The sequence below is a fragment of the Rhinoderma darwinii genome, chromosome 7 (genome assembly GCF_050947455.1).
Source record: "Rhinoderma darwinii isolate aRhiDar2 chromosome 7, aRhiDar2.hap1, whole genome shotgun sequence".
Classification (NCBI taxonomy): domain Eukaryota; kingdom Metazoa; phylum Chordata; class Amphibia; order Anura; family Rhinodermatidae; genus Rhinoderma; species Rhinoderma darwinii.
In genome coordinates, this window is record NC_134693.1 from 78,526,326 (window position 1) to 78,551,686 (window position 25,361).

At 44.6% G+C, this 25,361-nt stretch overlaps 1 protein-coding gene across 4 annotated transcripts in view; it reads left to right on the plus strand.

Moving 5' to 3' along the window:
• Positions 1-25,116, plus strand: part of CSDC2 (cold shock domain containing C2) — a 68,288-nt gene extending 43,172 nt beyond the window's left edge. For 3 of the 4 annotated variants that reach the window (XM_075832296.1, XM_075832297.1, XM_075832300.1), the window contains exons 2-4: positions 6,190-6,401; positions 14,101-14,223; positions 23,522-25,116. In XM_075832296.1, the coding sequence (XP_075688411.1) occupies positions 6,232-6,401; positions 14,101-14,223; positions 23,522-23,684 (456 nt within the window). In that variant the 5' untranslated portion in view covers positions 6,190-6,231 and the 3' untranslated portion in view covers positions 23,685-25,116. Of the gene's footprint in view, positions 1-4,046; positions 4,094-6,189; positions 6,402-14,100; positions 14,224-23,521 lie in introns of those variants that run through there. The other variant, XM_075832299.1, reaches the window with a different exon arrangement.
• The last annotated feature ends 245 nt before the right edge of the window (positions 25,117-25,361 follow it).

Here is a 25,361-nt window from a genome sequence, read left to right on the forward strand (position 1 = left end):
ACTCCTCAATGTAAGATTGGACTTTTCCTCAGCCTACCATCCTCAGTCCAATGGTCAAGTCAAGAGGATCAATCAGATCTTGGACAACTACCTACGCCACTTCATATCCAAGCAGCATGATGACTGGGTGCAACTTCTTCCATACAAGTTCTCATACAATAATCATAATAGCGAGTCCACTAGAACCACACCGTTCTGCATTGTCTACGGCCAACACCCACAAATTCCTCTTCCGGTGTCCGTTATTTCCGAGGTACCAGCAGCTGATTCTGCTTTTAGGGACCTGCAGATCTGGCAGCAGACTCGATCCCCTATTCTGCTGGCGATCGGCCGCATGAAACGGAAGGCAGACGCAAGGAGAAGAGAACCTCCTCAATTTCTTCCAGGCACCAAGGTCTGGCTGTCCTTCAGGAATATCCGACTGAGAGTGCCATCATACAGATTAATCCTGTCTCCTACAAGCTTCGGCTGCCTCATACCCTCAATATCCCTGACTCATTCCATGTCTCCTTCCTGTAGCCGGTGGTCCTGAACCGCTATACCAATATTCCTAGCCCTGCAGTGGCTTTCAGCGGTTCTTCAGATACCTTCGAGGTTAAGGAAATCTTGGATACCAAGAAATTAGGAGGAAGAACTTTTTATATAGTGGATTGGAGGGGGTTTGGTCCTGAAGAGAGGTCCTGGGAGCCAGAGGAGAACCTCAATGCTCTCTCCCGCTCTGGCCCTAAGAGGAGGGGGCGTAAGACGGGGGATACTGTAACATCCATGGCCGCGGACCGTCAGGTTTACTCACCCCCTGATGGCCGCAGCCATGGTCCTGTGAGCACTGGCCCGCATCTCCTCCTCAGGAGACGCCAGCGCTCACTTCCGCGTCGCTCTGCTGTGTCCCGTAGGATGCGCGCGCACGCTCGTGCCCGGGCCTGCGCACCTGAATCTGTTGTTAATTAGCCCATGATCCTGGACTATAAGAAGGGCTCTGCCCCTTTCTGCCTTGCCTGAGCTTTGTTGTCGTTACCTATGTTCGTCTATACAAATGGTCCCTTAAGTGTCTTCCAGTTCCCAGTGTTCCCAGTCCTGCTTCCTTTTACCTATATCCCGTGCTATCCAGAACCAAGTGCCGTATAGTATTGGAGTCGTGGTGCGCTGAGTTAACACCTGCTCTGATACACCAAGCCTGGTGTCTGCCTGCTGCCAAAGTCCCGTCTGAACCTGTCAAGCTACTGTCTGAAAGTTACCACAGGTACACCTATTGAACTATAGACTTTTTCCTGTGTCCTGTTGGCCAGCTGCCATACAGTCAAGGCTGTATGCCCAATGGGTCTACGTACCCAACGTGACAACCAGCCACTAGAGAATCTCTGAATATTATAAAGAGGGGGACAGAAATAATTGAACTAATTTCTTTAAAAGACGAGTGTCGCGGAATTTTTTTTTTTATATCAATTTGCTTTTAGTGTTTTATTAAAAAAATGTTTATTTATTTGTGTGTTTGTGTTTTACTTTTTTTTATTTTTTCACTTTTTCTTGTCTATGGGGGCTGCCATTTTACAGTGTAGGAGGTTTGACCGTTCAATCCCCTCCTTTCTCCTGGCAGTAGCCAGGATAAAGGAGGGGGGATTCTGTGAGCTCACTAGAGCGAGTGAGTTTTCTCAAATTTTGCAGCATAAAGCAATGTGGTTGCTTTACCACATGCCAATGCTGCAATTTTTGGAATTGCTCCATCTAGTGACCAGCACTGGGAAATGTTATAAATTAGAATCTAATTTATAATATTTCCTGACTTGTGAAAAAATTAAAAAAATTAGAACAATATTTAATCACTTATACACTCACTGTTTAATTTTTTCTAGCAACACATTACCTTTAAGAACTCTAGGGTGTAACCCATCTGGTCCCAGAGCCTTGTGCACATTTATTTTATTTAACTTAGCTTGGACCATATCTACATTCAGCCAATTAAAGAGGCTCTGTCACCAGATTTTGCAACCCCTATCTGCTATTGCAGCAGATAGGCGCTGCAATGTAGATTACAGTAACGTTTTTATTTTTAAAAAACGAGCATTTTTGGCCAAGTTATGACCATTTTTGTAGTTATGCAAATGAGGCTTGCAAAAATCCAAGTGGGTGTGTTGAAAAGTAAAAGTCCAAGTGGGCGTGTATTAGGTGCGTACATCGGGGCGTTTTTAATACTTTTACTAGCTGGGCGCTGTGAAGAGAAGTATCATCCACTTCTCTTCACAACGCCCAGCTTCTGACAGTGCAGATCTGTGACGTCACTCACAGGTCCTGCATCGTGACGGCCACATCGGCAGCAGAGGCTACAGTTGATTCTGCAGCAGCATCAGCGTTTGCAGGTAAGATCGACTTACCTGCAAACGCTGATGCTGCTGCAGAATCAACTGTAGCCTCTGGTGCCGATGTGGCCGTCACGATGCAGGACCTGTGAGTGACGTCACAGATCTGCACTGTCAGAAGCTGGGCGTTCTGAAGAGAAGAGGATGTTACTTCTCATCAGAGCGCCCAGCTAGTGAAAGTATTAAAAACGCCCCGATGTACGCACATAATACACGCCCACTTGGACTTTTACTTTTAAACACACCCACTTGGACTTTTGCAAGCCTCATTTGCATAATTACAAAAATGGTCATAACTTGGCCAAAAATGCTCGTTTTTTAAAAATAAAAACGTTACTGTAATCTACATTGCAGCGCCTATCTGCTGCAATAGCAGATAGGGGTTGCAAAATCTGGTGACAGAGCCTCTTTAAGTATATATATAATTGATGTATTTAAAGCGGCTACATCAGATGCTCTTTCTTCTGTTGTATATACAGAGCTAAAGAACCCATTTACTAATTTTGCCTTCTCTTGATCCCCTGTCACCAACTCCCCATTACCACTATTTAGGGGTCTTACATGTTCAAACCTTGGCTTTTTTGCATTTATATACTTGAAGAATTTTGGGGGATTTGTTTTAATATCCTTGGCCACGTGCCATTCATTTTGTATTTTTTCTGATTTTATTACTTTTTTTTACAGATTTTATTAAGCTCTTTATAATTTACAAAGGCTACAGCTGTACCCTCAGATTTGTATTTTTCAAATGCCTTTTTTTTGTCATTTATTGCCCTTTTTACAGAAGGTGTAAGCCATGTGGGGTTTAATTTTAGTCATTTATACTTGTTACCAATAGGAATAAATGTTGTACTATAATTATACAAAGTTGATTTTAAGATCTCCCATTTATCATTTGTACCATTATTTGACATTAGTTCTTCCCAGTCTATATCCTGAATTGCAGCCCTCATACTGGGGAAATTGGCATTCTTAAAATTAAATGTTTTTGCCCTCCCAGCCTGCGTTTGTTTTTTACAGTATAGGTAAAATGTAACTATATTATGATCACTGTTACCAAGGTTTTCACGAACATTGACATTCCCAACAAGCTCTGCATTATTAGAAATGACCAGATCCAACAGAGCTTCACCTCTGGTCGGGTCTTCCACAAACTGGCCCATAAAATCTTCCTGCAGCAGGTTGAGGAAATGTCCCCTCTTGGCAGTTGTAGCCGAACCTTGACACCAATTAATATCTGGGTAATTGTAAATGCTGTGGAATTTCCGCAACGGAATTCTGTGCTGAAATTCCGCAGCATTTACAGTAGCAGAAAAGTGGATTAGATTTTGAAAATATCATGCCCACACTGCGAAAAAAACGCAGCGAAAACGTTAATAAATTGACCTACGGTGCGGAACTTAAATCCGCAGCATGTCAATTTATGCTGCGTTTTCTGTTGCGTATTTTTCCCATTGAATTCAATGGGGATGCAAAACTCGCAACAGACAGCCAAATGTTGTGACTTTTGAAGCGGAATCGCAGCGATAGCGCAGCATAGATCGAAACTCAGAAAAAAAAATCACAATTACCCAGAACTTCCTACTTCTTCTTACAGTCCGGCCTCCTGGGATGACGTTTCAACCCATGTGACCTCTGCAGCCAATCACATGCTGCAGAGGTCACATGGGCTTTAGTGCCATCCTGTGAGGCCGGACCGGATGGCCACGGAGGGACGTTTCACCATGAAAATGGCCTAGGTATGTATGGGCGTTAAGTTTTTTTTATTCTACGCTGCTTACCACAGTGGAAATCCCGGCCAAAAAACCGCACCACATTGTGGTGCGGTTTTTGAACGTGATGTGCTACGGGTTCCAGATCGGATACGCTGCGTGGTTTTTACGCAGCGTATCCGACCAGTGGGAACCCGGCCTAATAGCCCTTGTCAAAGTTGCTCAGACCCTTACACCTGTCCATTTTTCCTGCCCTCACCACAACAACTTGGAGAACTGAGTGTTCATTTGCTAATATGCCCCACCCCCTGACAGGTGTCATTGTAATAAGATAATCAATGTAATTCACTTAGGGCCCAGTCAGACGAACTTAAATAACATCCGTGTGCTGCGCATGGAAATCACGCGCAGCACACTGACCCATTGATTTCAATGGGGCCGTTCACACATGCGTGAGTTTTCACGCAGCGCGAGTCTGCTGCGTGAAACTCACTGCATGTCCTATATTGGTGCTTTTTCACGCACCTAAGTGCCCATTGAAGTCAATGGGTGTGTGAAAACCACACACCGCACACGGATGCACGTCCGTGTGGGGTGCGTGATTTGCACATCAATTCGATTGAAAATAATTGAAAAAAAAAAAATGTGCTTTGCAAGTGCGTGAATAAAGCATTGCACCCTCAAAGCACGCTGATGCATAACTCAACACACATAGACCAGATTCAGGCGCGTTTTTCACGAGCGTGAATCTGATACGCTCGTGTGAATGTAGCCTTATAGTCTGTCAGTTTTTTTATATTATGGCTGAACAGTGTATGCAGTGATGTGACAAGGAATAAGTTTGTCCCTCCCTTGGTAGTATGTCGCAATTATTGCTTTCAGAAGTGGAAACTGTGGCTGTCAGTGTATTATTTGTGTTGTATGGTTCACATGTTATTTCTCTGAAATATATGTGTTGGTAGATGTGAATGTCAGTATAAGGCCACATTCACACATGGCAGAATTATTCCGCTGCAAATGTCGGTGCAGATTCGGGGCAATTACGCAACGAATCTGCACCAACATTTGCATTTTTCACTGGTATTTCAGACGTTGCAGATATCACAGCGGACTTGCCACAGATTTCCGTCCTTTCATTGCAAAGGCTGAAATCCGCAGTGAAATTCCGCTGCTTCTCCACAACATAATGTGCATGCTGCGGAGGGGAAATTCTGCACTGCAGCCTGATTTCCGCACAGTTATTTTCCGCAACGTCTGAACTAAGTTTTCTAAAAATGTATAGAAACGAATGTAAAAAACGGCTGCTGCAGAATTCCAGTGCGGACTGTCCACAGCAGAATTCAACAGCAATTCTGCCACGTCTGAACTTGGCCTAATGGCCACCCAGCAGAAATTTTTCGCAGGCTTCTATATAACCAAGCCAGGACTTGTAGATCTCATTGTTTTTGCAGAATCAGGACATAGATAAGGCTAAATTCACACTTGCGTTGTATAATCCGTGACTATGATTCGTTTTTAGATTAAAATAAGAGCTTGTCCACACGTAATGGAATTGCAGCAAATTTCTGCAGTAATTCCACAGAAAGTAGCAGAAATTCTGCAGCTGAAAAACCGCACCTTTTCCTGTGTTTTTTACTGCAGAAAATGGTGCGGATTTTGCAGCGTTTTTCTCAATGCTGGGAGATGGTGACATCTCCTCTGAAAAACTAGCAATTCAGTCCACTTTCTACAGCAGGAATTGACATGCTTGTGGTATGAAAAATACGCAAAATTTTAAATCTCACCCACTTTGCAGCTACTGTATTCTGCTGCGTACTTTCTGTGCGCAATTCCGGCCAGGACTTTCACTCCGTTCAAAAAAACCGATGGGTTGTTATTTTTTATCATTGCTGTAAAATGGATACAAATGGATTATAATCTGTTTGCATCCGTTATTTTGATTTCAATGGGATTTTTAACTGATCCGTTTTTATCCTTATTCTGATCTAAAAACGGATCAGACAAACAGATTACACAACGCAAGTGTGAATTTAGCCTTAGCTGTTAGATATATGATAAATATCATGGACGTTATACCAACATTATATCTAAACATGCTAATTTTTCTCAATGATTTTTTTTAGTAACAGACGAGTAGACCATCCCTCATCTTGATACGTGCAGACATGTCTTCTGACCCCACCACACCAACTCAACCCCTACAGTCCCCAAAGTCACCAATAGCTCCATCATACCCATTCCACAGAGAAGGGAGCCGACTCTGGGAGAGGAGTCACCTTCTTCTAGGAGACCTGCCCAGCCCACTTCCAACTAAGAGGACTAGAACATATTCAGCGTATGTATTGTAAATATTCAACATTGACGTAATGTGCAGCTGTACCCATTTTGTATATGTGGATTTAATTTTCCTTAAATTGATAAATGCAGATGAGTTAACATGGAGCAGACATTTGAATAGGAAATGATTCATTTTAAGCGTCAATAATTGAAAAATAAATAATAATAATACACAAACAACAGATCCATCTGAAAAAGTTTCACGGGACCTATACTTCAATAAAATTATGTCCCAGAGACAGCAAATAGGACAGAGTGCAATTTTTTTTATATAGACCCTGTCCTTCAATTATCTCCTCTCCTAGGACCAATTCTGGTTTTGGCTTAAAAAATGCTTGAAAATCTGCAGCAATCTACACTGTGTGAACAAGGTCTAAGGCCCTGACACGGCACTGTGTCAGGACCTTGTATAAGCCGCATGGCATACTGAGGGAACCCTAAGGCCACTTTCACACGAGCGTGTGCATTTTGCGCGCGCAAAAAACGCGGTGTTTTGCGTGGGCAAAAGGTCCATAACAACTCCGTGTGTCAGCAGCATAGGATGCGTGGCTGCGTGATTTTCGCGCAGCCGCCATCATTATGACACTCTGTTTGTATGTTTGTAAACAGAAAAGCACGTGGTGCTTTTCTGTTTTCATTCATAGTTTTGACTACTGTAGCGCTTCCGTGTGCTGTGCGCGGTTTTCACGCACCCATTGACTTCAATGGGTGCCTGATGCGCGAAAAACTGGCAAATATAGGACGTCGTGAGTTTTACGCAGCGGACAGTCTGAACGGCCCCATTGACTAACATAGGTCCGTGCGTTGCTCGAAAATCACGCACGTTGCACGGACGTATTATACGTTCGTCTGAATAAGCCCTAAGTATGTTATTTTATTTTATGGCCGATGAGAAGGGAGGAATAAATGGCGTGTGGCCGGCCGAATGATGCAACACATTATTTAAGGGGCGTTTGCCAGGGCCAGTTTTAGACAAAGTGTGGCCCTGGGCAAAATGAAAAGTTGGGCCCCAAATGCTGAATTAGTGTATCAATAATGCAGTCAATTCAGAAGGCGGTGTGCAGAGAACAGCATCACTAATTTCTAGCGCGTCCAGGAATGTTACAAGCCCCAAAGCATATGTCCCCCCCTCACACAAACAATTATCTATATACATATGCAGTTATTAAAGAGGCTCTGTCACCAGATTTTGCAACCCCTATCTGCTATTGCAGCAGATAGGCGCTGCAATGTAGATTACAGTAACGTTTTTCTTTTTAAAAACGAGCATTTTTGGCCAAGTTATGACCATTTTTGTAGTTATGCAAATGAGGCTTGCAAAAGTCCAAGTGGGTGTGTTTAAAAGTAAAAGTCGGTAGTTAGCAGGTAAGTCGATGTAGCTACTTACCTTGCAAACGCTGATGCTGCTGCAGAATCAACTGTAGCCTCTGGTGCCGATGTGTCCTCGCTCGTCTGACACGATGCAGGACCTGTGAGTGACGTCACAGCGTGATCTGGCAGAAGCTGGGCGTTCTGAAGAGAAGTGGATGATACTTCTCATCAGAACGCCCAGCTAGTAAAAGTATTAAAAATGCCCCGATGTACGCACATAATACACGCCCACTTGGACTTTTACTTTTAAACACACCCACTTGGACTTTTGCAAGCCTCATTTGCATAACTACAAAAATGGTCATAACTTGGCCAAAAATGCTTGTTTTTTAAAAAGAAAAACGTTACTGTAATCTACATTGCAGCGCCTATCTGCTGCAATAGCAGATAGGGGTTGCAAAATCTGGTGACAGAGCCTCTTTAAATCATACCACTATACCAGATTAAATATTACCTGCATACTGTAAGCCCTTATTCACACGACAGGGTTTCCCGGCCGGGTGACGGCCGTTCATAAATCGGCCGTCACCCGGCTGCATTAGGAACAATAGACCCCTAATGGGGCTATTCCCACGACCGATTTTTTGACGGCCCGGTAAACCTGGCCGTCAAAAAATGGGACATGCCCTATTTTCGGCCGTTTACCCGGCCGCCCGGCTCCCATAGAAGTCTATGGGGCCGGGTAATACACGGCCATCACCGGAATGTGTCTCGAGTGATGGCCATGTATTCCGTCGCTCGTGCTCTCTCTCCTCCTCCTCCTCAGCGCAGAGTGCATGTGAAGAGGAGGAGGGTCTTTTTTTGCTCCCTGTAGGAGTCGGAATCCCCAGCCGGGGATATATGGACACAGCGAAGTCACTCACTTCTGCAGTGGAATCCCCGAATCTATGGCCGGGGATTCCGCTACAGGAGAAGTGCGTGACTACACTGTCCATATATGGACACAGCGATGTCACTCACTTCTGCAGCGGAATCCCCGACTCTATGGCCGGGGATTCCGCTACAGGAGAAGTGAGTGACTACACTGTCCATATATGGACACAGCGATGTCACTCACTTCTGCAGCGGAATCCCCGACTCTATGGCCGGGGATTCCGCTACAGGAGAAGTGAGTGACTACACTGTCCATATATGGACACAGCGATGTCACTCACTTCTGCCCCGGAATCCCCGACTCTATGGCCAGGGATTCCGCTACAGGAGAAGTGAGTGACTACACTGTCCATATATGGACACAGCCATGTCACTCACTTCTGCAGCGAAATCCCCGACGTTATGGCCGGGGATTCCGCTACAGGAGAAGTGAGTGACTACACTCTCCATATATGGACAAAGCGATGTCACTCACTTCTGCCCCGGAATCCCCGACTCTATGGCCAGGGATTCCGCTACAGGAGAAGTGAGTGACTACACTGTCCATATATGGACACAGCGATGTCACTCACTTCTGCCCCGGAATCCCATCCTCTATGGCCAGGGATTCCGCTACAGGAGAAGTGAGTGACTACACTGTCCATATATGGACACAGCGATGTCACTCACTTCTGCAGCGGAATCCCCGACGTTATGGCCGGGGATTCCGCTACAGGAGAAGTGAGTGACTACACTCTCCATATATGGACACAGTGACGTCACTCACTTCTGAAGCCGAATTCCCGACCTGTGGCAGGGAATTCCTCTACAGGAGAAGTCAGTGACTACACTGTCCATATATGGACATTGAAGTCAGTGACTTCTCCTGGAATGTGTGGGGGGGGGGTGGGTGCAACCTACAGGGGGCTGTGTGGCATCACCTACAGGGGACTTGGTGGCATCACCTACAGGGAACTTGGTGGCATCACCTACAGGGAACTTGGTGGCATCACCTACAGGGGGCTGGGTGGCATTACCTACAGGAGGCAGGGTGGCATTACCAACAGGGAGCTGGGTGGCATTACCTACAAAGGGCAGCTTGGCATTTCCTACAAGGGGCAGGGTGGCATTACCTACAAGGGGCAGTGTGGCATTACCAACAGGGAGCTGGGTGGCATTACCTACAAGGGGCAGGGTGGCATTACCTACAAGGGGCAGGGTGGCATTATCTAGAAGGGGCAGGGTGGCATTACCTACAGGGGGCAGGGTGGCATTACCTAAAGGGGGCAGGGTGGCATTACCTGCAGGGTGCTAGGTGGCATTACCTGCAGGGGGCTGGGTGGCATTACCAACAGGGGGCTGGGTAGCATTACCTACAGGGGACTGTGTGGTATTATCTACAAAGGGCTGTGTGTGTCAACAAAGTTAAATGAAATTCATCCGATTTTAAAACGGACAGGGAAAAAAACGGATGCAAAACGGGTCAAAATCGGCCGTTAAAAATGGCAACACGGGCCGGAACGGAATCGGAACGGATACAAAACGGATGCAAACCGGCCGGGAAAAACGGCACAAAACGGCCGATTTTATCGGCCGACACTCGGACCCTGTTGTGTGAATGAGGCATAAGGGTATGTTCACACGGCAGCGTCCGTTACGGCTGAAATTACGGTGCTGTTTTCAGGAGAAAACAGCACCGTAATTTCAGCCGTAATGGCATGTGCAGGCGTCTTTCGCTGCATCCATTGCGGACGTAATTGGAGCTGTTTTTCCATGAAGTCCATGGAAAACGGCTCCATTTTCATCTGAAGAAGTGACAGGGACTTCTTTGACGCGGGCGTCTTTTTTACGCGCCGCCTTTTGACAGCAGTAAAAAAAATGACCGTCGGCACAGAACATCGTAAGACCCATTCAAATGAATGGGCAGATGTTTGCCGACGCTTTTGAGCCGCATTTTCGGACGTAATTCAGAGCTAAAACGCCCGAATTACGTCCGTAAATAGTGTGTGTGAACCCAGCCTTACTGAACGCAACTCACTATTATAAAACCAATATTACCAACAATAACAACACATTATAAGGTCCAAATAATACCGCAACACCATAACCACATAGTGACTGAATAATACCCCCATACTGTTACTGAATATTACCGCCACACCATAACCACATAGTGACTGAATAATACCACCATATTGTTACTGAATAATATCTCCACACCATAACCACATAGTGACTGAATAATACCACCATATTGTTACTGAATAATATCTCCACACCATAACCACATAGTGACTGAATAATACCCCCATACTGTTACTGATTAATACCACCACACCATAACCACATAGTGACTGAATAATACCCCCATACTGTTACTGAATAATAATACCACACCATAACCACATAGTGACTGAATAATACCCCCCTACTGTTACTGAATAATACCGCCACACCATAACCACATAGTGATTGAATAATACCCCCATACTGTTACTGAATAATAATACCACACCATAACCACATAGTGACTGAATAATACCCCCATACTGTTACTGAATAATAATACCACACCATAACCACATAGTGACTGAATAATACCCCCCTACTGTTACTGAATAATACCGCCACACCATAACCACATAGTGATTGAATAATACCCCCATACTGTTACTGAATAATAATACCACACCATAACCACATAGTGACTGAATAATACACCCATACTGTTACTGAATAATGCCGCCACACCATAACCACATAGTGATTGAATAATACCCCCGTACAGTTACTGAATAATACTGACGCACCATAACCACATAGTAACTGAATAAGACCCCATAATGTTACTGAATAATACCACCACACCATAACCACATAGTGACTGAATAATACCCCCTCACTGTTTCTGAATAATAACACCACACCATAACCACATAGTGACTGAATAATACCCCCATAATGTTAGTGAATAATACCACCAAACCATAACCATATAGTGACTGAATAATACCCCCATACTGTTACTGAATAATACCGCCACACCATAACCACACAGTGACTGAATAGACACAACATAACCACACAGTAACTGAATAATAGCCCGATACTGTTATTGACTAATACTTCCACACCATAACCCCATAGTGATTGAATAATACCCCCATGGTGTTACTGAGTAAAAATCACTATACAAAGACCAATATTATCACCATATAGTAACCATATAGTGGTAGATGCCAGTTAGACACAGGAGCTCTGCAGATGATATAAGTACATGGCTATATACATTGAAATAATTTTCTTTTATATAAAAATGTCTATCAGTGTGATTGGTTCAACTTTCAAAATACTTTTTATTTAAAATTATTTTAACTTTTTGAGATACAGCTGTCCTGTATCCTGTATACAGAGCAGCGGGATATTGCGCTGCATCCTGTATCAGTCAGATCCGCGGCACCGACGGGTTCAGTGTCAGAGGGTCTTGTGTGTCTCTGACACGCAGGATCGAGCTGTTATCGATCACATCTAAGGGCTCGTTCACATCCACGTCACCTTTCCGTTGATGGGTTTCTCTGACGGAAAGGTCTAGTATTCCATTCCATAGCTTCCATTTTCATTACCATTGAGTTCAATGGTATTGCTTCGGTTGCAAATGGTTTCCGCTCCATAAGGTTTCCATTTTTTTGGGCGGAAACATTAGCGCAGTCGACTACACTATTGTTTCCTTTAAAAAAACGGAAACCTTAAGGAACGGAAACAAATGGAAACCATTTGCAATGGCAGCATTACCATTGAAATCAATGGTAATGCAAACGGAAGCTATGGTTTCCGTCTGCCTTTCCGTTGATGGGTTCCTCCGACTAAAAGGTCTAGTGGAACCCATCAACGGAAGGGTGACGCTGATGTGAACACACCCTAAGTTCATAACTTAGATGTGATCGATTACAGGTGGATTCTGCATGCCAGGATGCAGGACCTGCATTCACTGAACCGGTCAGTTTCGCGGACCTGATGGACTCAGGTCTTAGCGCACAATACAGCTGCTCTATATACAGTATTTAAAGCAGCTGTATCCCACAAAGTAAAAATACATTTTAATAAAAAGTATTTTGTAAGTTGTACCAATCACACTAGAATTATTTCAAAGTTGTACATAGCCTTTAAAATCAGTTCTATTCATGCAGGTGCATGGGTTTCTGTAAGTTCTGTTCAGATAAATGGAACTAGTTTTCAGTCCTACAAAATCTGACTGCACTCCCAGAATGCAAGACACTTTCTGGATTGCAGGACGCTTTAGGGTATGTTCACACGCAGTGACCAAAAACGTCTGAAAATATGGAGCTGTTTTCAGGCGAAAACAGCTCCTGATTTTCAGACGTTTTTTTTAACAACTCGCGTTTTTCGCAGCGTTTTTTACGGCCGTTTTTGGAGCTGTTTTTCAATGGAGTCAATGAAAAACGCCTCCAAAAACGTCCCAAGAAGTGTCCTGCACTTCTTTTGACGAGCCGTCATTTTACGCGCTGTATTTTGACAGCGATGCGTAAAATAAAGGCTCGTGGGTACAGAACATTGTAATTCCCTTTGAAAGCAATGGGCAGATGTTTGTAGGCATATTAGGGGCATTCTTTCAGGTGTAATTCGAGGCGTAAAACGCCCGAATTAAGCCTGAAAACACTGCGTGTGAACATACCCTCAGTGCTCATTTTCTTTCGGCGCTCAGAGGAATAAAAGCACTTTTTATGGTTTACAACTATCATCCTTCCCTATGTGGTGGTATTAGCGTTTTGGGAGGCGAAAATTTAATGACAGACTCCCTTTAAGGGGTCAATAGGGAAATCCAGTCAAAATGATATTCTGATGTCATACATGTCAGAAGGTCACAGTGAAGCCTGCAATCATCCCTTAGTTGTGGTTGCAGTTTTGTAAAATAAACAGAGGAAAACTTTTCTCGAATTCAAGTGAAGTTGTAAAACGGCAGCATGACCTAAAAATGTGTGTTTTTTAATCGCACTGTACAAACGGAATTTGATGAAATCACATGCACTACAGCGTAAAATCCTGCCACATCTACCAAAACTGCAGAAACGCAGCAGATATGAGGCATGCGCAAGTGCAATAGATAATAAAAGTAGTTTCTATACTGAGGGTATTAAACAGACACAAGGCTACCCCTGCTCTACGCTGCTGTTAGCCTTCAAGAATATTGTGAAATCATTTCAGACTGCTGATGTAGTAATAACACGTGAAGACATGTATGCTTAAAAATTACTTTAGGGTATACATTTTATCTATTCAGCAAACTTCAGGTCACCTGGGTATCCAGTTTGTTTATTAAAAATGTCAAAATTTGCTGATTGTACAATTTGTTTAAACAATTTGTAAATAGAAAAACATTAATTGTTGAATTTTTTGTTGAGTTCTCATTATTTGGAAAATGGTCATCCTATATGCTTACTGTATGTTCTCATTAGCACTGCCAGAGCTTCTGCAGGACCAATCTACAAGGGTGTCTGCAAGCAGTTCTCCCGTTCCCAGGGTCATGGGTTCATCACGCCTGAAACTGGAACAGAAGATATATTTGTACACATTTCTGAGTAAGTACTTTTTACGCTATATCATTAACATTTAAGCCTAGTTCGCATCATATTTTGGCCCTACGTTTAGCGTGTACATTGGGAAAACTGCTGGTGTACACACTAAATATGTCTATTGGATTCCATTAGCTCAATAGAAGCCAAGAATGTCTTTTTGGCCACCGTTGGGCTGCTATAACTTTTTGCTTGAGGTATGGAATAGCATAATAGACTACATTACTATTCCATCCTGCAAGATCCGGTAAAAAAGTATACCACACAGTATAGGATTTATTTTAACATGGGAGCCTCTAGGTGACATATGCCTTTGTATGGAATACGTCACAGGCATTTGTTTAACATATATACGTCATGGTCTTTTCAGTAGATTTTCATGTCGTATATGTTAAACGGACACCATCTGAGTCTATGGGTGATGGATGCCTATGACGGATGTTTAATTGTGGTATTTGTCACCCATAGACTATAATGATATGTGTTTAACGGTTACGTCATGAACCCTATTCATGACGTGTTTATCTAATAAATACCATTATAGTATATGTTGACTTACTCCTCTGTTAGGGCATCCGTCACCCTATGTTCAAGGTATACGTAAGCTGCCTATTATTATAAATTTTTTATTGCATATTTGATTATATATTTTGGTGTATTGAATTCTGATTCATTTTTATTTTATATATATATATATATATATATATATATATATATATATATATATATATATATATATATTGTTTGAAGTTTTTATTTATGCTTCTAATAACATAACAGTAATAAACATTGTACAGTTTGGCAGTGAATGGAACACCAAGACAAGGAGAATTAATTGCGGAAACAAATAGGTTACACTTGTGAGAGTAGTATAACAGAGATACCATATGTATAAATAAGCAGGATATATAGGTGCCATCTATCACCACCTGTCATCATCAACAACACATTCATACTTCATTACAACATATGCTCGACCTGACCTTACAATTTCCCACCCCCAGCAACAACCAACAGTGTAATTACATTGCAGTCTCAGAGGTCTCCAACCAATGTGATCAGATCTTCTCAAACTTATACCTACTTTTCCTATTGAGATACAGATTTTGGTTTAGAGCAGCGTAACAATCACTGTAGCAGGCATAGTGGCTGCTACGGGGCCCGCAGCGACGCCACATTCAATAGTACCTGCGTCCTTAGGACGCAGATACTGTTGTACACTATGGCATAGCAGGGAGGCATCTCCCCACTCTGCTGGTTACAATAAGTTACCCCCTATCCGGTGGGTATGGGGTAACTTGCTGATCGTGGGTGTCCGACAGGTGGGACCCCCACCATTTACGAGAATGCGCACTGCCGCTCCATTTATTCTCTATGGAAGTGCCGGAGATAGCGTTTGGCTATTTCCAGCGCATCCATAGAGAATGAATGGAGCGGCAGTGCGCATGAGCAACCTGCCGCTCGTTTCAAACGAGGGATTCGGAATCCCCGTTCTCGTAAACAGTGGGTGTCCCAGTTGTCGGCCACACACCGAAGAGCAAGTTACCCCCTACCCTATGGAAAGCGGGTTACTTGTAACCGGAATACTCCTTTAACAGGGCTAGAAGCCGTTCGGCCTGCAGCCTATCAGGCACAGTGACAGGATCCCTGTGCAGGCCAGTGTGATGATGTCACTGGATCACGCCAGCCTACGCAAGGATCCTGTCGCGTTGAAGAGGCTGTGTAGAAGCTCCGTTCATTATGGGAATGGGGCCTAGGTGAGTGTAATGTTTTTTGGTTTTATTTGTTTGAGGGTGCTATCTACAGGGGGGCTGTATGGCGCTATCTACAGGGGGGCTATATGGCACTATACAGGGGGGCTGTATGGCACTACACAGGGGGTTGTATGGCACTATACAGGGGGGCTGTATGGCGCTATCTACAAGGGGGCTGTATGACGCTATCTACAGGGGGCTGTGTGACACTATCTACAGGGGGGCTGTATGGCGATATCTACAGGGGGCTCTATTGCACTATCTACAGGGGGTGTTGTATGGCACAATCTACAGGGGGGCTGTATAGCACTCTACAAGGGGGAGGTGGGGACGCTATCTACATGGGGACTGTGTGGCAGGATCTGCAGGGGAGGTGGGGGCGCTGTCTACAGGGGGGCTGTATTGTACTATACAGGGGGGCTGTATGGCGCTCTCTACAGGGGGCTGTATGGTTCTATCTACAGTAGGTGCTGTATAGCGCTATCTACTAGGGGGCTGTATGGAGCTATCTACAGGTGTGTGGGCTATATGGAGCTATCTACAGGGGGGCTGTATGGGACTATCTACAGGGGGGAGGTGGGGGGCACTATGTACAAGGGGGCCTGTATGGCACTGTCTACAAGAGGGAGGGGGGCACTATCTATAAAGGGGGTGTTACATTGTCTACAGGGGGGCTGTATGGCATAATCTACAGGGGGGCTGTATGGCACAATCTACAGGGGGGCACTATTTACAAGAGGGACTGTGTGTGGCACCTAGGAGAGGGGGGGGCAGTTAAAAGTTTGCTCTGGGGCCCAGTTTTTCCTAGTTACCTCCCTGGTTTAGAGGCATATTAACAAGTTAAAGCCAGTGGACTAGACTTTGTGTGTCCATTTTCTTCCAAGCCATGATAATGATTTTTTGGCACAAAATTTGTAAAAGGCTATGTACACCTTTGAAATAGTTTTTGTTTTTTAAAAAAAATAAAAATGTTTATCAATGTGATTGGTGCAACTATCAAAATAGTTTTTGTTAAAATTAATTTTTACTTTTTGAGATACAGCTGCTTTGTATTCTGTATACAGAGCAGCTGTAAGTAGGACCTGCGTGTCTAAGTTAGGTGATCGGTAACAGGTGGATCCTGCGTGTCAGAGATATGCAGGACCCGCTTTCACTGAACCCAGGTCTGATTCAGGTCTTAGCGCATTATACAGCTGCTCAGTATGCAGAATACAAAGCAAGTGTATCTCAAAAAGTTAAAATTATTTTAATAAAAAGTATTTTGAAAGTTGCACCAATCACACTGATAAACATTTTTATTTAAAAAAAACTAAAAAACTATGAGGCACGACCATATGCAGTGGAGGTACGTCCCTACGTCAGTCTGGCAACGAAAACTGGAGTCAGACCTAGATACCCCAAATTCTCTGCAGTCTGAGAGGTGTGTAATAAATCAAATGCAGAAATCTAGATTGTATTAAAAAATTCTCTTGCACGTACTACGGAATAAAAAAAAGAAAGTTCCACTTCCCTCCACTCCTCCTCCATCAGGTCACAAATCTCCCAATGCCACCCAGAGTAAGCCTTGTCAAAAGGTCTAAGCCCTGAGGAATGAAGCATGGTGTATGTCTGTGTAAGCGGTTTAGAAAGGTTCGGGGAACCAAGTACTTTCTCTAATTTAGAGCCACCTAACACAGGGGCTAAAGAGCCAAATTGTGCCAAACAAGCGTGATGTAATTGGAGGTAGTGGATAAATGCACTTTTCAGGAACACATGATCTTCCTCTAATTCAGAGAAAGATACAAAACCAGTATCAGTTGTGTAAAGGTGACCCAAAAAATTTAATCCCATCCCCCGCCCACATCACAGCACCCGGCAGAGACTCCCAGTGGGATATGCATGGGTTAGACCATAACGGAGTTCTAGGTAAGTATGGAGAGGCAATGGTACTCTAAATTACAGCCTGTGCAATCTTCCAGGCCTGGGTTAATGTTTGAAGTGGAAGAACCGCTGTGTTGGGAGATTTATATCTGTATCATAGATTGGTATGACTCTCATAAGAGCTCCTGCCAGTTAACACAGTGGCAGCATTACTCAGATCTATGTCAATCCACCAACGCGCAAAATCTAAGTGAGAGGTCAAATAGTAAGAATTTAGATTTGGCGCTGCTATTCCTCCCAAATGCCTAGGGGCCTGTAAAAGACTAGGGATAAATCTAAGAGTACTGCCCTGCCAATAAAAGGAGTGTAAAATGCCATCTAGGTATCTAAAAAAAAAATTTGGACAATAAAATGGGCCAGTCATGAAAGTAAGTGAGTCTTAAGTAAAGGAATTTAGGGAGGTAAATTATCTTAAACAAGTTAATCCTGCCATATAGGGAGAGAGGAAGAGTGCCATGAATTTAGTTGTCTCCCAGTAGATTCTATCAGGGGATCTAGATTAAGTGCAGGTTATTTCAGCAAGTTAAGAGAAACTATAACTCCAAGGTATTTCAATTGGGTGGCTACCTGTATGGAAACTGGGAGCCTCTGCCAGGAGCAGTACCAAGGAGAAAGGGGCAGCAGAACCGATTTAGACCAGTTTACTAGTAGTCCTGAAAAGGCACCAAAGCCTTCGATCAGATTCAAAAGAGAAGCCAGGGAAGGACTGTAATCGGCCAGATACAGAAGACCTCAGCATACAAAGACACAGTTCCAATAATGTAGTAGAGAAAAAAGGAAAGAGGAAGTGGCGCTCCTCTAAGGTACTACTGTTTTTAACATTTGGCATGCATTAAAAAAAGATGTTAGTCTTAGGGCTTATTCAGGCGAACGTGATATACGTCCATGCAACGCGCGTGATTTTCACGCGTCTCGCACGGACCTATATTAGGCTATGGGGCTGTGCAGACAGTCCGTGATTTTTGCGCAGCGTGAGTCCGCTGCGTAAAACTCACAACATGTGCGTTCTTTGAGCGTATTTCGCGCATCACGCACCCATTGAAGTCAATGCGTGGGTGAAAATCATGCGCACCACACGGAAGCACTTCCGTGGGACGCGCGTGATTCGCGTAACAGCAGTGAAAAGTATGAATGAAAACAGAAAAGCACCCCGTGCTTTTCTGTTTACAAACATCCAAACGGAGTGTCATAATGATGGCGGCTGCGCGAAAAGCACACGCTCGTGTGAATCCGGCCTTAGACTAACCTACTGCGGTTGTGCAGACATAGACACAACACTCCTCCTTAGCGTGTGTGAGTCTTAGGCCTCGTGCACACTTCCGACACGGTTTTCAAGGCCGTTTTTGACGGATCTGTGTGTCCGTTTTAGCGACCATGTGCACTCCCGTGTGCACTCCGTGTTTCCGTTTCCGTGCGCCGAGCATGGTACTGTCCAGGGTGCTGAAAGAGTAAATGGGCTGCACTGATCGGCGGTAACTCTTTCAGCACCCTGGACAGTACCATGCTCGGCGCGCGGGAAATAAAATTTTAAATGTAATAAAAAAAAAAAAAAAAAAAATGTCATACTTACTTTCCTCCTGTCCGGCCTCCAGCGATGACGTTTCATCCATGTCGCCACTGCAGCCAATCACAGGCTGTAGTGGCGGTCACGCACGTCAGGATGACGTCAGAAGGCCGGCCTCCAGGGATGACGCTCCATCCCAGGCTGCCGCGTCATTTTGGAAGGTTGGACTGGAGGAAGAAGAGGGACTCGCCACCAAGACAATGACCGGGTAAGTATGAACTGATTTTTTTTTTTTTTAATCTACAGCCTCTTTTCTCTATCAGTGATTGATAGAGACAAGTGGCTGCCGATTAGTGTAATATTTCTGTTATGTTTTTCTGCCCGCCCGGCCGTTGCTAGGCAACGGCTCCGTCACACACAGACGGCACACAGACGGCACACAGATGGCACATGGATGCCTTACATGTGCCTTCAGTTTTTTTGACGGCCCCATTGACTTGCATGGGCCTCAGGGTCACGGAATCCCGGACCAAAGTAGGACATGCTCTACTTTGGATCGGAACGGAGCAACGGGAACGTCAAAAAAACTGAAGTGTGCATGGCCCCATTGAAATGAATGGGTCAGTGTGCTAGCCATCAGAAAAACGGCTAGCACCCTGAAGGAAAAAACTGAAGTGGGCATGGGGCCTTACTGTTTCATTGCCGGCTGACACCCACTGCTATCCCTCTGAGAGCTATCTGCTATCCCTCCAGCCTGCACAGAACACCCGTGCAGGGCTTAGACTGGGCAGCCGCGAAAAGACGGCGGCCTAGTCTAAGGCCCCTTAGTGCCTGCCGCGAATAGGCGTATTGGTGGTCACTAAGGGGTTAAAGTTATAGCCCCATTGAACCCAATTTAAATGGAATCGGTCACGGGGGTTTACGCTGCCCTATCCTAGGGCAGCACAAATTAGTGCCGGAAACCTGATTTCATTGATGTGTCACTTGTCAATATGGTGTCGTTTTCATAAAATCAGAGTTCATCAGATCCAGCGCGAGCTGAGCCAGGTGTCCTTCTAGTGATGTGCACACGCTAATTCTGGAGTCCTCCATATTTATTATATGCAGGCCAATCCCACCCACCGCCGCTGATCGATAGATTTCTTCTCTATCGACAGTAATAAGGAGAATGCTGTCAATCAGCACCAGGGGGAGCCCGTTGTGCTCAGCTTGCGCTGCAACTGGTAAACTTTAATTTTATGACATCTACACCATATTGACAAGTGACAGACCCCTGCAATCAGGTTGTTTGTCAATACTTTCTGCTGCTTTAAAATAGGGCAGCATAAATCTAGTGACAGATTCCCTTTAAAAACACACTGTCACGGATGTGGGGAATGTGGACACACTGGGCCACTCCACCGTAACGAAGTAGCAGCTGATCAAACAAATGTCAATGACAGTCAATAAAGCGAGAGTACCTGGATAGCTGGCTTGTGCTGGTTTATCGGAAGTTGGTTTGTGCGGGTTTATCTGAAGCTGGGTTGTGCCGGATTATCGGAAGCTGGCTTGTGCTGGACAATTAGACTTGTCTCGGATACAGGACATGGAAACTGTAGTCATCACGGACACTGGACTTGGATACTGAAGCCGTCACGGACACTGGGCTTGGCACGGACACGAATACTGAAGTAATCACGGACACCGGACTTGACATGGATATGGATACTGAAGTCTTCACTGACACCGGACATGGATATTGAAATCCTCACGGACACCGGACTTGACACGGACACTAGACACGGATACTGAAGTCGGCATCGACACTGGATTTGGCACGGACATCGGACACAGATACAGGATAACGCTATGGAACCATTGCAGACTAACACAGGGTTAGACACAACATTGCTCAGGCATTGAGGAAGTGGGCAGAGGTATTTTTAAAGTTCCGGGTGTGCTGGGATTGGTTTGGGGTGATATTCCTGTTGGGTCCCCCCCATTTTCCATAACCAGCCAAATACAACATAGCAGCAGCAACAGGCTGGCATTATCCGGGGTGGAAAGGCCCACTGTTTTGGGGTTTCCCAGCCTAATAATACCAGTCTGCGGTGGCCCCAGTATTCGACCGTAACTACAGCTGGTTAGGTACTGGATCGCACCCGGCTCTTCCCGTTACCCCTAGTGGCAGTGGGTAACAGGGTAATAATGGGGGTTAGTGCTAGCCTTTTCACCAGCTAACACTAAGCCCTGCCTTAGTAATGGATACTGTCTAGCCAGCGGCCATGACTAAGGCTTCATGCCCACTTCAGTCTTTTCCTTCAGGGTGCTATCCGTTTTTGCCATTAATAGCACCCTGAACCCATTCATTTCAATGGGGCCATGCACGCTTCAGTTATTTAAACGGATCCGTTGTTCCGTTCTGTCAAAAGTAGAGCATGTCCTACTTTGGTCAGTGATTCAGTGACCGTGTGGCCCATAGAAGGCAATGGGTCAGTCGAAAAAAACTGATGGCACACGGAATGCTTCCGTGTGCCATCCGTTTTTGACGGATCCGTTGCCATAGCAACGGCTTAGTGAGCCAAAGTTCACAGACTCACAGACTACAGTAAACATTCATTCCTGAAGATGGATGTGGGGAGAATCATCGCATTGGTGCATGATCACCCAGAACTGTGGGATACGTGGGCAGAATGCTACCACGACCGCTATAAAAAGGACACTGCATGGGAAGAACTTGCCATGGAGCTTTTGACGCACAGATGGCAGCAGGGAACTAGTGACCAGCGTCACAAAATAAGTAAGTAAATGCACACATTTCACTCCAAAAATCCAAAAAAACAAAGCAAGCCAAGCAGAGTAATTTCAAACTGTTTCTATGCTCTGAAAGCTACAGAAAACAGCACCAAAAACTTCTTGTAACTTCTTGTAACCTTTCTATGGGTGTTTCCTGGGACATGTGACAAGTTCAAATGAAGTTTACCTTCCGTTTTTTAAACGGAAAAACAGAAGCCAAACGGAAGCACAACGTCCGTGTAAAACGGAAACACGGAACGGAAACGGAGTGCACACGGAAACAAAAACGGACACACGGATCTGTCAAAAACGGCCGATAAAACGCTGATTGAAGTGTGCATGAGGTCTTAGGCAGTAGAAATAAAGTTTAAAAAAAAATACAGACACAGAAAAAATACTTTATTGAAATAAAAAACCCCCACACAACACTCGTTAATCATTTTACTGAAAATAAAAAAAGCCGTCATCGAAGTAGGCCTCGAATCTGAAGTAATCCAACAGCCAAACCTGTAAAAAAAAGCACAAACACGAAAAAAAAACCATTAGTAACACATGTGGTAGTCTTAGATACAGGGCCCATGTGTGATACTGCCTGTTGTACCCTGTATCTAAGCCTACCACAAGGCTTAGATACAGGGCCCAGCAGACCGTAATCTTATATAGTATAAACTTATTGTCTACTGGGGCCCTGTATCTAATACTACTATGTGGTAGTCTGCGATACGGGGCCCATCAGACAGGATCACACATGGGCCATGTATCTAAGCCGACCATGTGGTAGGCTTAGATACAGGGCCCAGCAGACAGTAACCATATACAGTATAAGATTACTGTCTGCTGGGGCCCTGATCTAAGCCTATCATGTGGTAGGCTTAGATACAGGGCCCATCAGACAAGTCCACACATGGGCCATGCATCTAAGCCTACCATGCGGTGGGCGCAGCGCTGGGAACGAGGAGGGTAGGTATACTGTTACTATAGTAAGAGGGGCCCATGTAATTTATAACATAGGCCCCAGTTACTATAGTAACGTTTAATAGGTGGGGGGCCTGCGGGCCCCCTGGCTACGGGGCCCAGTCGCAATTGCGACCACTGCGACCCCTATAGCTATGCCAGTCCAGCAATCCAGACGGGCCCCTGTTTGGCCCGGGCCCCTGACGGGAGTACCATCTGTACTGCCATGATGTCGGTCCCGATTGTAACTTGTGAGAAAAATAAATCTGCATTATGGACTCTCTTTTTCTGCTTTTATTTATAAAAACTGAACCTTTGAATTATATGTGACTATATTTTGTGGAATTTACTCGAATTTAGTCTTAATACCTTTTTGTTTTTGTTTTACTTGTTACAGCATTGAGGGTGAATATGTGCCAGTGGAAGGAGATGAGGTAACGTACAAGATGTGCCCGATCCCACCCAAGAACCAGAAATTTCAAGCGATAGACGTTGTCCTGACCCACTTTTCTCCTCACACAAAGCATGAGACCTGGTCAGGACAGATAATCAGTTCTTAGAATTGATCAAAGTCTTATATAGGTGGTGGGGACCAAACAGAGACATGAAACTGCCATATTGACCCAGCGTCTACAACTTAAAGAGTTATACCAGATCTTCTGGAAAGATTGAGCCAGTCATGTCGGGATTTTTTTCTTTATTAATGAAAATTAGAAATTAAAACTGGTTCAAGCTCCCCCTAAGATCTGTACTTAATTCCCTGACTTGTCACTTGTACTAATGTCAATATAATTGATTTGCATTTCAACTATCAGGAATCTCCTGATTCTCTGCATATCAGCATATAGCAGTCAATAGTACTAGGACTGATATGTCATCTGCCTTCCACGTTTCTCGCTCGCTATTTGATGTGTTCTTTTATTCAGCGGCTGACTGGCAAATTTTAGCCTGAGGGCAAACAGGCAGCGGTGGCCCATAAATAGCAGCCCATCCTTAAAGGAGTATTTCCCTGTCAGACATTTACGGCATATCCACGCACCTATCTGGAGATTGGGGCTCCTGCACCATGTCCTTGTCTTGCGTTGCGGCTGCTGGACTCCGAATGCAGGCGGAGACTGTATGGAGAGGTGGCCGGGCTTATGTAAACAGTGTAGCTCGCTGTGTTACTCTGTTTCCTTAATTTATATAGAAGTGAATGGGAGTTACGCAAATAGTGTAGCACAGTGAGCTACGCTGTTTACTTGAATGCCCGACCACCTCTCTACACAGTCTCTGCCTGGATTCTGCGGGGACAAGCTTGTGGGAACCCTGATCTTGAGATAGGCGTGAGTCACAGAGCTAGGACCCGCATCTATTAGACATTTATGGCATTTTCTGTAGATATGCCATACATGTCTTAAAAAGGAATTCTTTGTTAACCTATTTACCGTGGAGGCCCCCCCATAAAAAATGAATTATAGTTTGTTAATTCCATTATTGTTTTCATTCTTTAGTATTCATTTTTTATTTGTTGGTCTTACTATCTAACTGGTTTCCACCATAAAATTCATTGAGAAGAGGTAATGGTTATTTGGCCATAGTAATGTAGGGAGCACAGGCGCTGTATTCAGGCCAATGACAACAGTTAATCCAGAACTAAGACACTTTCTGTCCAGCTTAACTCCCCCTTAGATATCTCAGATGTCAGTTAGACTTCCTTTGCAGTATAATGAGCGGGGAATCAGACCCCCCTATGGAGTATAATCTCCCCATCCAGAGACATGCCGTTAGCCAATAATTTTTTTTTTCTTCAAAGTCATGGATAGAGGGAGCAGCAGTCTGAGCAGCGCCCAGTCTCTTACATTGCTCACCAACCAGGCCTCTCGATCTCCTGCCTGTCTCCTCTGTCCTCCTGCTACTCTCGCCAAGTCTCGGGTAGGCAGACGCAGATCTGGGAAGTGGGATATAGCAGGAAGCCATTCCCAGGCAGCAGCGCTCTCTCTTGCTTTTCTCTGGCGGGAAGCATTAGAGTCATGTTCTAGCCAACGTGCCTAACATGCGGCACATCTACTAGATAAAGTAGCATATTCTTAAAGGTGTAGCATGGCCGCAGCGGCGTTCATAGCAATGGTGAAGCCAGCAAAATGTGGCAGCCCTAAACCTCTAATGGGGAAACGGCCCCCGGGGGGCATATGCCCCCTGCCCCCACCCCTGCATTTATTTGCCATTTCTGTTATGTAAGGAAATGTAAATTAGTT